This window comes from Lingula anatina, chromosome 9, assembly GCF_051362555.1.
Source record: "Lingula anatina isolate TDL-2025a chromosome 9, LinAna3.0, whole genome shotgun sequence".
Lineage (NCBI taxonomy): Eukaryota > Metazoa > Brachiopoda > Lingulata > Lingulida > Lingulidae > Lingula > Lingula anatina.
Window position 1 is genome coordinate 8,040,764 of NC_141775.1, and position 14,797 is coordinate 8,055,560.

A 14,797-nucleotide genomic window follows, 5' to 3' on the forward strand; every position below is an offset into this window, starting at 1 on the left:
AAGAATTTACATCCTCGTCATAGAAAAACATTTTGATTAGTCTGAAACTTTGCTGGCAAAAACGGCATTTAAAATTGGCACCACTCGCATCTTGGCTTCTCTTGTCCACGTGACTGTTTGGATGACGTAATGCGCATGACGTCACTAAGTTACTGTGGGGATTAAAGTTTTTATGGCACCGCACACAGTGTGCATCTTTGGTAGCTGGGAAAGATTTTTGTGGTAATAATATACTGAGAGCCACGATTGTTTTACTTTCCTTCTTTCGAAGAGTATTGATCAGGATTTGTTTCAGTTCTGTCGGGTCTATATTTTGTAGCAGATCTGTCAGACGAACATAGTCGTTGGAGAGTTGTGCGAAACGTAACACCGATGTGTCTTTCGGAGTTGGAGAAAGTTTTTTCTTCCCTTGTAGCACTCCTAAGAATTGCTTTCGAATCTGTTCGTGAACATCACTGGGGAAACTATCTGGTGATTGCATAGAACCTCCGCTCTCGCGATCAAAGTCGGTATTGTTTTGTCCTCTCGATTTTGACTGTCTCCAGTCTTCGTTACTTCCTCGAGGGCTTGAATGGTTTGATCCGTCTGTTGAATCAGTGAAAACTTGCTCCATTTTGACTGAAATATGAAAAAAATATGTATCATATCTGCCATTCTGTATGATGAAGCATAGGACCACACAATTCATAACACAGTCCGAGGCTTGCCCTAGGCCTGTCAACCAAACACCAGTCATTCTGATTACAGACGTCGCCACCATCTATACAATAACACGCACTCTCCTCTCTCTCTTTCCACATATTTTTCTCCACACACACACACACACACACACACACACAGAGAGAGAGAGAGAGAGAGAGAGAGAGAGACTCTACACATACTCTTATTACAGAACCTGGAATTGTTTCTTCATCAGAGCGTCAGAGTGACTTGCGCCAGTCACCCTAAGAGGAAATAATACACATAAACCTTCGTGTCAGTGCCATTAAACAACTGTTAGAGCGCCTACATGGAAGCCAATTTTGGGTCCTAGCCCAGTTAGGCACCTTGGTCACGTTGGTAGACAGGTAGGCTAAGTAATCTCATCCCAAGACGTGGCTCACATGGTGTGGTACAATATTAGGCCTACCCTGCATCATATGGTCAGGAGGATTTTGAGACTTTGGCCACCTATAATTTTACGGGTAGATCTAGCCGTTATTAAAACCCTGTGGGTATGAAGAGTGAAACCTTTCGTCGATCAAGATAGAGGAACTGATCTTGCCAATGTTGATGAAATGTCACACGGGCAAAACCACGGTACTGGGCAGAAAACCAAAACCAATGAAACTAAGGCGGTATGAGTAGAGACGTTATTCCTCGCAGCAAATATCTAATAACACGTCAATATTAATAATGCTGGATCAAATACAAGTCGTCAACGGTTGCACAAAGTATTCAATAATCCGAATAGTACCGTTATAAACATAGACAAATAACAGCTTATACTTCCTAGGGAACATCTCAGTCTCATTGGGCATTCAATGAAAAGGCTCACCTTTAAGACTGCATTCCCACAAATTTAGATCAATCCATTTGCTCTTGATGTCATTTACAAAAAAAAAAAAAAAGACAGAAATTCGTTCTTTGAAAATCTGGAGTAAAGGGTCCCCACATTCCTTATTTGATTACTTAAACAATTTAACAGTCCTCATTGAAATGCCTACCTTGGGGCTTGACTTCAAATTTGATCTTTGATTTCTTGTTGTGTTTTCCGCCTTACCCTGCTTACTGTAACGATTTATTTAGTGTATAACAGTCCTAATTAGTGATCGTAAGGGTCAATTCAAACGATCTTATAATTGAAATGAGCTGACACTTTGTGTGTGACATAAGACACCTTTTAATAATTGAAGGTTATATGTAACAGCGTGATACGTAATCAATGACGTGCAGAGTACAGCTGTATCACTTATGAGTGGAAGTTGTTCAATTCATTATTGGTGTTAGATCTGTTAACAACTCAGTTATTTGAAACATTGTGCTGGTGCATCTGTGCACCCCATTAGACAGCTCGTGCTACGAATTGAGCAATCGGCCTCCCCCTGTTATAATACACAGACATAATTTATTGCATTTCCTATATGAAAATAATAAGATAGGAAGAGCGCATCTGTTGATATTGATCTGTTACCTGACTATGCTCTCGTCGTTTTCATAAAACCTACCCAAGCAAACACTTAAAATTCTGAAGATCTCAAAAATAAAACACTTCACCTACCTACGGTGGATACACGTGTTTTCTGTTCAGATACATAGGCGATGATTGCTCAAGCGAAAGGGATATAAAATATCATTCATTAATTTCTACCTTGTATCATCATCGCCTAGTCTATCAAACCACTAGAGCGAATGAATGGGGAAGAAAGGAAAATATCTCACCTTGTTTGTTTTCTTAGAAGCTTATACCCTGCTTGGAATGCGCAATGGTTTATCTGTGTCACGATCATGTGCGTGTGCTTATACAATTGCGTTTTTGTCAGCAGGAAAATGAAAATTTGTATCGATTTTGTTTTCATAAGACAGTAGACTGCCTGCCGTTTTCTGCATATCTAAGCAAGGAAAATCGACCTGAAGAAAAAGAGCACTCGACTTAGGTCGCATTCGGAACCGTGGACTAACTAGTCCGTGAGTCAGATATAGCGACCTACTAAAAAGTTTGCCGTGCAATCCGCTTATAGACACTGAATAGATTCCCCGTGGAGAAGTATTCAAGTGGGTCTGCCATATTTGACCCTCGAACTAGTTAGTCCACTGTTCTGAATGCGGCCTTAAATGCATTTTAGCATTACATACGCCCAGAATTAAACTGACAAATGTCAACTTGTGTCGTTATCAAAAGGTCATTAGATACTGTAAAAAAGTGTAAATTATCGATTATGCTGATCGTACGTCAGTGAAGAACAGTGAAGAACTGAGATAGTCTCCTTGGGATTCATCTGTCATTGCCTTCACCTGGGGCTTAAAAAACCTAGACAAATAAATGGAATCTGGGGAGAACAAACATAGGGCCAAAATAATAATTAAAAAAAAACAAAAAAAACAGTTCATGGTTTGAGGGGGCCTTGGGGGTGCAAAACGGATTTTCTATGGGAAGCTGCTAAACAAACACACCCATGTTTCAGTTAAAAATCTTTTTTGTCCGGAAGTAAACAAAATGCAAATGCAGGGAACTGACTGTAGATTTTTTTGTGCGTGTTTGTATGTGTGTGTGTGTCTGTGTGTGTGCATGTGTGTAAGAAACTAAGGTCTTTGGAAACGTCAATTTGCTGTAATAGGCCTAACTCGGAAATGTCAAGTCCTCAGGTTCCGCTATTGCGGTAACGAGTATGTATTTAAACTAAAAACTGTGCAGGTGCTCGCTCACATTAGAAAATGGCCAGGGTCTTGAACAGGCCTTGAAGATAAAATTCTCACCAATTCCACTCCTAAAAACAGCTTATCTTAATTCCTATTTTTCGGGGGAGTGGGGATGGGGGTTAAAAAGACATACTTCAGGGTATGTATACGTATGTCACTCTGCAACTCCCGTGTTTTATGCAGACACACAATCAATTAGACCCCATTCCCATAGATTTTAGATCGATCTATCCCTGTGGAGAGTCTCACTAGATTACGGTCAGCTTAGCCGGCTTAAGCGTCTGTCCCGCCTACTGAAAGCTGTAAGGGAGTAATTAACTATGGTGCGCGCTCGGCTGACTGTAATATAGCGTGAACCCCCAGGGAGTTAGGTCGATCTAAATCTTAATCTCTGGATCGATCTAAATCTCTGGGAATGCACCCCTAGTAGTGAAACTACGTACTGTTAACGTCAATGTCACCAAAATTTATAAACATGGAGGACCTGCTACTGGCCGGCGCCTATACTGTGTAGACTCCAACGCGGACGACTTCCTTTCAAGACTGCGGGGTCAAAACCCTGGGCTGACTGGTTTTTAACAAGAAATAATAATCTAAATGTGAATTAATTGTCATAATTAATTGCATGTAATGAGAATAAATCATATCAAATAAATCATTATCTACTTGAACATTGTATTAAGCCTACTATGCGGGTGACAAGTGAGTGGTTAGTCTAGTTTGTTTCGACGGGATATCATATGTTACTGATGACAGCAATAGTGGCGGGGAACAGGCGCTTGCCCCACCTGTGATGTGTGTGAAATTATGATATATACCATATCTATGTACATACATAGCTATGATATAGGTCTTAAGTCTTGTGCTTCTAATCTTGTAGACGTAAATACTTTGGGATGGAAATGTGCCTACATTCATTTCAAAACGTCACTTCTTTGCGTGAAAAATGTAACTTGACTTCATACAAAGCCAAGTATAAAGAGAACAAGCAGTCTGCACAGAAAGCAAATATGTACTGAATCAACGACCGATTTAAAAGATTTAAGTCAACTTGATTTTTTTTTTGTATTTTCAGAGTTTTTTTGTACGGCAATATGATATTTAAATTTCAGAGTTAAAATGTTGTATGTGCAAATGGACTGCGCAGCGAAAGAAGACTTTTCAAATCAAAATCGAATTCAGAGTTGTAACATTTTAAAATTGGGTGGGGTTTATCAGCACCACGTATGAAGGTGACAGGCGCCTCACCGTTTTACCTTTAAGACTATGAAGTCACCCACACAAACTGGACCAGACAAAAAATAATAATCAAATATTAAACTACTGACCTGATTGTTTTTAGCGAATTTTTCTCAAATCCTTCAGCACAAAGATACGGTCTCTACATTACCGATGCGAACCTGACAACACACAGTATTTTGTTTCGACGCTACAATCTCTTGTATGATCTCTATGGAGTCGAAGAAATGTGAGAACGCTATATACGGTCGTCTCGAAGCACTGTCACCGAGTTGCCGAAGAGTCTGTAAGATGCAGGCTGGTGACACTTTAACACTTGTTAAAGACCCTACAGCTGCGTTTAACCAGCCACGCTCCCGCAGAAGTCATGACCTCTTCTCGTGTGTGATCGGAGAGAATACGGAGATGACCGACATGAGAACGTCTGCTATTTTGCTCGCAGAAAACTAAGGTAAAATGTACTGCGACAAAATCGTTATCACAAGGTTACGGATCACGCTAGGAAACTGTTCAAGGTGGTCAATTTTTTTCTGGGGAGTGCAGATGCCCCAAAGTTGCTTGAGAAGAAAAATATTTATAACTTCATGCAGATCAAAATTATGTGATATGTCATTCTGTCTTATGGTTTTCAAGTCTGCCAGAAATTGTTCTATAAAGAAGCATTTACATTTAAGACCCGGAATAAATAAATGGCGAGATATATTTAGTGAAAATTGATGTTGATTTTGCTGAGCGTCCATTGTCAACATCACTTTTTTCATTTTTACAAAACGCTTTATCTACGCCAGTTTTATAAACTTCTCTTTTGTGGTACCACGGGTTACCTCGAATTAAAGTACCAAATTAAAATGTTTAATCGTGGCATATTCAATTCATAAATTAAAATAGTTCTCAGTCACCAAGCTATTTTGATGCAACACATTTGCCTCCTAAATTATCAAATGTAAACCTATCTTAAACAGAAAAGCGATGAAAATTAATTTTTCCTTTCCTCTCCCCGAAGGCAATGGTACATGCATTACGCTCTCTTACCTGAGGATAATAATATCGATATACGGGGATTAAACACCTCTCGAATAAACAAATATCATCGAATTAATAAGATTCGCGCGGAAAAGCTTTTGGCCAGTGTCAATATTAGTCAAATCAGAAAGAAAAGAACGCGCTTCGATTTATCGCCCAAAACAAACAAACGGTTCAAAAACGAATTAAAGGCTTTGGCAGGTGCCTTGCATTTTGTTGTAATGGACAATGACATCTATTATGGGTAATTGAATGCTATATTTTGATAGTTGTTACTGTCGAAGTGACAAAGTCAAAAGAGTTGAAATATTCGTTGTAGGGTATCAGTACACACACCTGTAGGGCCTACTATACTTACTCTGCACTGGACACAATTGGTATTTTGTGACACTTCCATCGCACCAAATATTCTTTTATCGATGCAAAATATAGGAAGCGTTGAACTGATTTATCGAACTTTCCGGTGAACGGAAAGGGTATGACATCTCCTGTTTGTTTGATTAACTTAATTTAATATTTTTCCAGGTTGCTCTTTTTGTGAGTTCAAATCTTAAATAGTTCTTTATATGAAACGAAAAATAAAAGCAGTGAGAAAAAAGGCCATGCTGGGACTACAGACTAAACTGACTGAAGGCTTCAAATGTTTGAAAATAATGCTTACATAGGGCCTCTGTTCCCCGATATGTTCGATCTTCAGGACGAAGTCAAAAGCATATGACCCATCTCGAATACACCGAAGGCTGCCAAAAATTTGAATCTAAATTCAAATGTTTGAATCACTGATGACCTAATCGGTCATTAAACTACAGTGGTTTTGGCATTAGGATTTAGGATTTAACCTGATGTAGTATAGATATATTCTCGTTACGGATGACATTATATTTCAAAATAGCGTAGGTTTCTTGACTTGATCTTTGCATAATACAATCTAACTGTGCTATTACACTGCTTTGTGACTGCTCTGACTTTTCGCGTCGTAAGTTAAAACGTTATTTTTTTCAATAATAAGGTGCTAATTTTTGCCATCTTTCTTTCTATTTTGTTTTTTAAAAAGATATCTGATAACTTAAGTGACAAGAATATATTAGTTGACGAAAAACCACACGAGCAATTAAGTGGAGGTGATCTCTCTCTCTCTCTCTCTCTCTCTCTCTCTCTCTCTCGAACATAGAATGCGTATTGTCTTGGCTTCCTGGTGGCTGGCCTCGATATCAATGTAAGCGTGGATAACCAACATGGCGGCGGGTCCGATCGCCGAACGTAATCAAGGTAAGTTTTTCGACATATCTGTTCAGTTAGAGAGAGGAGTTGTGTACACTTGCTTTGTATAGCATCAGAGAAACAACAGCAAATAGATTAAGTGCTTCATTAAGACCATTATTGTGCACTCTGCTACAGACTCAGTTGTCTTTGCCGGTTGCATTATTTACAATACCATGGGATTTTCCTTGTTATACTTTTTGTTAAAATTTTCATAAATTTTGTAGACTCATTTTCGAATATTTATCCATTACTTGGTCTAAAATACAGGCACATGATGAGGATATATCCTTATCATTTTTAGATTTTTTGTGTACATTTACCCTTTTAACTTTAACTTAAATTAAACAACTGACGTTAAATGTGTAAGTATAATTATAATAATAATAGTATTAATAATAATAATCCCGAGTTAGTAGTATTTGTACTTATTATTACATGTCCGATAAAAGAAATGCTAGATCTGTTCTTTATTACTTTCATTAATTTGCCCATACCTTGCTTTGATTACAGATGCCACAGTATATGTTGGTGGACTTGATGACAAGGTGTCAGAAGCAATCCTATGGGAATTATTCCTACAAGCTGGTCCTGTGGGTAGGTAGTGACAGAAAAAAAAGATTGTCCCTTCAATTGCGCTATTCCAGTGAGTGTCAAAGACGCAACACAAATGCACAAGATACACATGAGAATCGCAGTGTGTACACGCATGCATACTCACACTCACACACACACACTGTTTACATATATTTGTTATTTTTTTGTGTTATTTCAGTGAATGTCCACATGTCCAAGGACTATGTGACATAAACACACTATAAACTTATGGGAATCAAAGCACGCACACGTGCACTTACACACACACTGACACACTATTTATAAATATTTGTTACTTTTTTGTGTTATTCCAGTGAATGTCCATATGCCTAAGGACCGCGTGACACAAACACACCAGGGATATGGTTTCATTGAGTTCTTGGGAGAAGAGGATGCAGATTATGCCATTAAAATTATGAATATGATCAAATTATATGGGAAACCAATAAGAGTGAATAAGGTAATAGTTTTTTGCATGTAATCGTTCATGGACTAGCAAATTTACTTTTCTGTTGTAAGCTTTTACTTGTGTTCTCATTTTGATCGGTATATGGAATGGTGTGAAGCAGATAGTTAGTTTAATATACAGCCTGGGTGAATTCCTGTTTAAGAAACTAGAAACTCTTATTCTAGCAACCTGATTATAATTATTATTATTGAATATTATTCAAGACTATTACATATTGAATTATTTCAAAGACAAAGTTTGCATGAATGAGATGAAAACTTTAATATCATGACTTTCTTTTCCCAGGCCTCAGCACACCAGAAGAATTTGGACGTGGGTGCCAACATCTTCATAGGCAATCTGGACCCTGAGGTCGATGAAAAACTGTTGTATGACACATTTAGTGCATTTGGAGTGATTCTTCAGACTCCCAAAGTGAGTGGAATTTCTCATGTAATGCAATAAAATAAAGGAAAGAATAAAGAAAGTCATTTTGAAAATTATGTTGAATGAAGAAAAAATGAGAAAATTAATGTATCATTTAATAAATAGGAAGACATTATTATATTGTAGTTTGTAAAATTTACTTTTGTTATTCAGATTATGAGAGATCCAGATACGGGGAACTCAAAAGGCTATGCTTTCATCAACTTTGCTAATTTTGACGCCTCTGATGCAGCGATAGAAGCAATGAATGGCCAATACTTGTGTAACAGAGCAATCACGATATCGTACGCCTTCAAGAAAGATTCCAAGGGAGAGAGACATGGATCTGCAGCAGGTAACTTATCTCCTGGGCCATTATTTTTAGAATAACGCGAGCTGTGACAAATACAGAGCATTTGAGAAATGGACTTTTTTACAGTGATCTTATTTTCCCTCCATTTGCAAAGTTTATTTTTATTCATTAATAGGTAGACCAAAGTTAATACTACTTATAAAAATTTATGAATAAATATTAATGAAAAAAATACGGCCAAACTTGGAAAGGGGTCTGTCAGAGCTGTCACCAAAACATAAATGCATTAGCATTATGGGATGGACAATAACATTATGGGATGCACCAAAGCTCAGTCTATACATAAGTTGAAGAACTCTTGTCACTGGCACCAAGTATCAAACTATCAACTATTTCAAGCAATCTGAAGTGAAGTTGGCTTGCAAAACCTGGGTTTTAGAAACTAAATCATTTTTCAAAGAATAAATTGTTGTTTATGAACAGTATGTACTTAATGATTCTGTGTAAAATTTGAGGGATAGCATTTTTTGTCCAAATTATATCCAGTGAAAAAATATAACAGTATGTAATGACTGGCCGGTGTAGACCCAGGGTCAATAGTGGTAGAGCTCTTGCATGAAGTGAGTGTCCTGGATTGGATCCTTGGTCACTATTCAGGCATTTTCCCTCAAATTGTTACAAATATAACATAATTGTATACTGATATTTAAATTTTATTTCAAATTCTCTTTACAGAGCGCCTTCTGGCAGCCCAGAACCCCCTAGCGCAGGCAGACAGACCTCACCAGCTGTTTGCTGATGCGCCGCCACCCCCTGCTGCACCTGCAGCCCCGGCTATTCCATCAATGGCGCCTCCACCCCCTCCTCCATCCAGTGTGGGACCTCCCTCTGGTGTTCCTCCACCTCCTATGGGAAGTAAGTGTCAATGATCCATATCTTTATCCAGACATTTTCTAGAACTTTGGTTGCTACTGCTTAGTGAAATCCATATCAGAAGAGAAGAATGTCAATGTTACTAGTTTCTGGTTGTTGGGGTGTTTAAAAAATACAATCTGCAAAGGCTCATTTTAATTTTTTCTGTAAAATGATAAGTTTTTTATTTTTGTTTCAGTGCACCCATCAATGACAGGTGCCCCGCCCCCACCATTTCCCCCACCACCAGGGGGGATGCCTATGCCACCACCCCCTGTGCCACCCCCTGGAGGAATGGGCGGATACCCACACCCTCCGATGGGAGTGCCACCCCCAGGTGAGAATATTTATTATACCTGTTCTTGTTGTTGATATGTACTGTATAAATTTTGCGTATAAGCCATGGTTGTAACTATGATACAAAACTGTCCACAGTACAGTAACTATCATAGTATGTTGGAATATTAATATATTTTGTGCAATGTGAATATCTTTACTGAACAATTAAAAGGTTGGTTTTAAGTGCACTTCAAAACTGACTGAATAAGTCCCATTGATAGAAGACTTTTTCCTCACTCTTATTGCCAGTGTCAAAATATAATAGCATATCTATATTGTTTGTGCAGTGTTCATTTTTCCTTTTTTGGATGAGAAGTAAAAGATAAATATTTGCAAACTGATAGCATTTAAAGTTAAGAATATTTGACCTAATTAATAGGACATAGCATATGTTGAGATGTAAAAATAAATATCTACTGTAGAATTGACATTTTCTTCTTTTAAACTAGGTGGAATGCCACCACCTTTTCCGCCACCTCCAAGACAACCCCCACCCCCAACGTCTGGAGCTCCAACAAGTTCAGCAGGTGGGGCCTCCAATAACAACCAGCCCCCACCGCCTCCTAGGCCACCTGGTGAGTAGACATCAAACTAAAAGACAGGCCAATAAATGAATAAGTGTGTGTGTTTGTGTGTGTGTGTGTGTGTGTGTAAGTGTGTGTGTGTGTGTGTGTGTGTGTGTGTGTGTGTGTGTGTGTGTGTGTGTGTGTAAATTTGAAAGGTATATATGTTGATAGATTGTTCTCTGAAATTAATGACTGAATGAAATGAAAATCACAGTCATGTTTTTCATTGCACATTTTAGGAAAATAAAAAGATAAACAATTAATAAATAAAATAAATGTATTTATCAATTGTAATTGCAGGTTTAAATAGTATATTTGTGGCATGGAGCATATTAATGAGTCTGACTATTTTCAGGTCCACCGCCTCCAGGTTGGAACCAGGGGTGGAACATGGGACCTATGGGTCCCCCCGGCATGCCACCCCCTCCCGGGATGAGACCTCCCCCTGGATGGAGAGGACCACCCCCCAGAGGACCACCTCCACCATTTAGTGAGTACATTTGTTATTCTCTCTTTCACTGTTTGCACTGAAACCACTTTTTTCTGCTTGTGCTAAAGCCACTCCCCCCCTCTCTCTCTCTCTTTCTTTCTCTCTCTCTCTCTCTCTCTCTCTCTCTCTGTGTTTGTGATAAATCTTTCTCTCTCTGTAATGTTTACTAAGGGTAATTTGTGTAAATAATTTGTATGAATATACTTCTGCTACATGGACTTCACACATAATATCTTCATATGAACTGTTCACACACCTATAACATACTTAATCTGACAGTCCCAGTCCCTCCAAAAATACTTCATACAGCCAGACTGTTTGAATATCGAGATACGCAATAGTATAGGGTTATGGGCTGGACAATTACACAATGGGATATTTATTGCTGCCACGATTTTTGATCAAAACTTCCAATTTTTTCTTCCAGTGCGCGGACCCCCACCTCGTGGGATGCCGCCCCCCAGGGGCATGAGACCCCCACCCCCAAGAGGACCCCCAGGAATGCGACCCCCTCCCCCACCACCGCCACCAGCTCCTCCAAGACAACCGAACAACAACAGCAGCAGCAGCAACAACAGCACCAGTTGGTGATCAGGTTGATATGTGAAGTGACAGAGGCCTTTGAATCCCTCAGTTTTGAGAGAAACTGGGTTATGATACAGTGGCTTAACTGGGACAAACAGGTCTCTGTGTAGATACAAAAGAGATACTTTTTTCTAAAAGGCAGCTGATATTTACTCCGTCTACATTTGAGAATGTGACAGTTTGCTTTTTAAGGCAGAGACGTAGTGGAACTGTGAACTGATGGAGAGAAACAAATACTTATTCTGATGGAAATTCATCTATGGATTTGTCTAAAGTTATTACAATTTAAGTTAAAACAGTCTAATTTGTACAAGGTTTTCTGGAAGCCACTTTCAGACTTTTCAGTCTCACTAAAGATATTTATATGTTTAGAGATAGGCATATTAAGTTTCAGAACTGTACACTTGAAAGAGGAAATTGTTTGGAGGTGTGAAGCCCAAGTGATGTTACTTTTCTCTTGTGTGACAAGACTCGGTTCAGGGACCAAGTGTATTGTATGGGAATGAACAGAAAGATAAAAACTATTGTTATTTCAAAAAATTGTGTGATTATTTGTCACATAGACTGTAATTATATTAAAATATTACATGTTTATCCTTACTGCAGGATGGGGCTGCTACTTTTTACTGTTCTTTTAAGAACTTCAAAAATGTGCCCTTTTCAAAATGAGATATGACAATTGTATTTCAATTTGATTTCTTCTGTTGTCATTGTCATCATGAAATGGAGGCTACAGTGCTTCTCAATAGTAAACCTTGCGTACTGACCTTGAAAGCTGAGGTTCTTTCTTTCATTAATGAGTAAAATTTGCTGAAAACCTAGTATTGAAAAACAAACACCAGTGCATGATTTTCAGAATCTTTATTACAATACCTCATACAGACTGTTTGATTGTAACAAGATAGACAATAGCATTATGGGATGGACAATAATATTTTGGGATGGAGCAGGACAGGCTTTTGATCAATTATTCACATTTGCTCTGTTTATTTTACATTGGAATAAAAAAAAGCCATAATGTGCAAAAGATTTAATTTAATATAAGTGAAGAATTCATCTTCCTGGCTTTTGAACTTTTATAAGCCTACATGCAAGTCATGTAAAATTTTGTTTCATGTATTTTGAAATGCTGACTTTCATAATGCTGCTTTCACAATTGTTGTACCAGAATTAACAATTCTGTGTGAAATTAGTTCTTCAAAATATTTTGAAGAATATTTTCCTTTTTATATTACTCTCCCATGTAGTGCCCCCCCCCCCTTCCCAGCATCTTTACAAATCATAAGTGAGCTGTACAGGGTATAATAACAACAATATTACAGACAGAAAAATAAATTTTCTGGAAGATAGATATTTACAATACATAATGTACAGTTTTAATAAATATGGAATTAATGAAAAAGAACACAAAATATGGCAGCAAAAATCTTGAAGTTTGACAGATATCCACCAGCTTTAAGATAACACCACGAGAAAGTGACTGTGCATTACTCTTTGTGTCACCCGCTGATTTAAATATTTTTAAAAAGTTGCCACTCTGACGCAGTGACATTTAAATAGCGTTACTTAGTATTAATGCACAGCATACAATTTATGGTAATGACATAACCAACTGTCTATTGTGCAGTGATTAAGCAGTTTTACTTTTGTAAATGCCATTTGGTTACAAGTCCAGCATAGTCCAAGGGTCATCTGTGACAACTCAGTTAAACTGAATTTTAAAAGGAGTGTTTAAAAACCTCTATTTTATTGTTGCATTTTTTTATCTTTAAAACTAATCAGGTTCAACCTATAAAGAGGATGCAATTATTTAAAATTATTTATGCTCTTAAAATGCAGTAAAACAATTTGCTTCACAAAGGATATTTACTTTGCCACATAAATCCATATTCAGCAAACACAGATACTACAACCAATGTGCACCTGAATATTACAATTTGTGTTTAAAACATAATTACTTTTAAAAATGCAACAACAGAAAGATGAGAGGATTGTGATTATAAGCTTGTCCCATACACTATCATTAGCTCATATTTTCACCAACCCAGAACCATTATTAATCACAATTTTTTCACTTCTCACAGCCACTTTTGCTTTGTGAATTGGCTTGGACTAGTGCAAAACCCATTTTCAGTGGACAATATGACTCATTTATCAATTATATCAATCATTATTTAATCATTATTATTATAATTAAAATACTTGAGCAGCATTCTTATGTAAAGTCTGCCAGATGAGATTGTCTTCTTCATTTGGAACAGAGGTGTCCATACTTCTTCAAGATTACTTTGCTTGGTCACCACTTAGAACTGGCATTTCAGATGTTTCTCTTAATTTTGCAAAGGATGTCCTCAAAGAATGTCTATTCCTTTGCTTTAATTCAAAGAGAAAACCCCACAGGTATGTCTGAGAAGTTCATTATTCAAACATTGTCTCCTGTTTTCCTATCTGAATGATTGAAAGTCCATTTTCACATGTTCATTGTCACCTCTGGTGTCAAACTTGAACAAGATGTGTCTGTGATTCAAAGAAACTTTGTTGCTCTCCTTTTAAAGTTTTCAGTGAAAGAAAACTGTTTGTTAGCCCCCTACAACAAATAGCTTCAATATTGTCCAAGGTCAACTGCTTTCACTTGTGGTGAAAACTGTTTGTTAAGATGAATCTGCCTAGGAAAATATATTCATTACCAGCTAGACAACACAGCTTTGGCTTATGGTCATGTGATCACACAGTTGCCTCGGGACTAATGTCCGCCATAACTGTCCGTAACCTGTGGATCTCTTTGTGCGCTGTTTGCAACTCTGTTGAAAGACGGATTTCTTTCTCTTTTAATTTTTTGATTTCTTTCTGATTTGTCTGAAAGTTGAAAAATGACAATGTACGTTACACAAATAATCAATGCATTCTTGTTAATACTCTAAAATTATCAAGTTCCCTTCAAATCAAATGTCACAGGAGGTAATTGCCACTTCATTTTCAGAGGAACTAAAACTTCCGGGAAATAATGTTACATATTCAAATCACCAATAATCACCTAGTAACTGTTAAAAGTAATTACATGTATTGTACATTGACAAAAGTCTTTTCAGAAAATGCCCACAATTCAGCACTTCATTATTTCACAGTTTATCCACAGTTTAAAAATATTCTACAGCTTTCTGCAGAAATAGTCTTTTGATCTTAGGGTGCTTTCCCAGAGA

The 14,797-nt window shown here is 37.6% G+C and overlaps 2 protein-coding genes across 16 annotated transcripts in view; one reads left to right on the top strand and one right to left on the bottom strand.

Moving 5' to 3' along the window:
- The first annotated feature begins 6,807 nt into the window (after positions 1-6,807).
- Positions 6,808-12,549, top strand: LOC106151032 (splicing factor 3B subunit 4). The gene is made up of 10 exons (XM_013524105.2): positions 6,808-6,930; positions 7,435-7,518; positions 7,833-7,978; positions 8,273-8,401; positions 8,567-8,747; positions 9,441-9,620; positions 9,817-9,954; positions 10,406-10,531; positions 10,878-11,012; positions 11,440-12,549. Exons 1-10 carry the CDS (start codon positions 6,897-6,899, stop codon positions 11,601-11,603), a joined length of 1,317 nt encoding a protein of 438 aa, XP_013379559.1. The 5' UTR covers positions 6,808-6,896; the 3' UTR covers positions 11,604-12,549.
- Positions 12,444-14,797, bottom strand: part of LOC106151030 (rap1 GTPase-activating protein 1) — a 135,313-nt gene continuing 132,959 nt past the window's right edge. For all 15 annotated transcript variants that reach the window (XM_086996209.1, XM_086996197.1, XM_086996195.1 and 12 more), the window contains one exon: positions 12,444-14,453. In XM_086996209.1, coding sequence (XP_086852335.1) covers positions 14,322-14,453 — 132 coding nt within the window. In that variant the 3' untranslated portion in view covers positions 12,444-14,321. The remainder of the gene's footprint in view (positions 14,454-14,797) is intronic.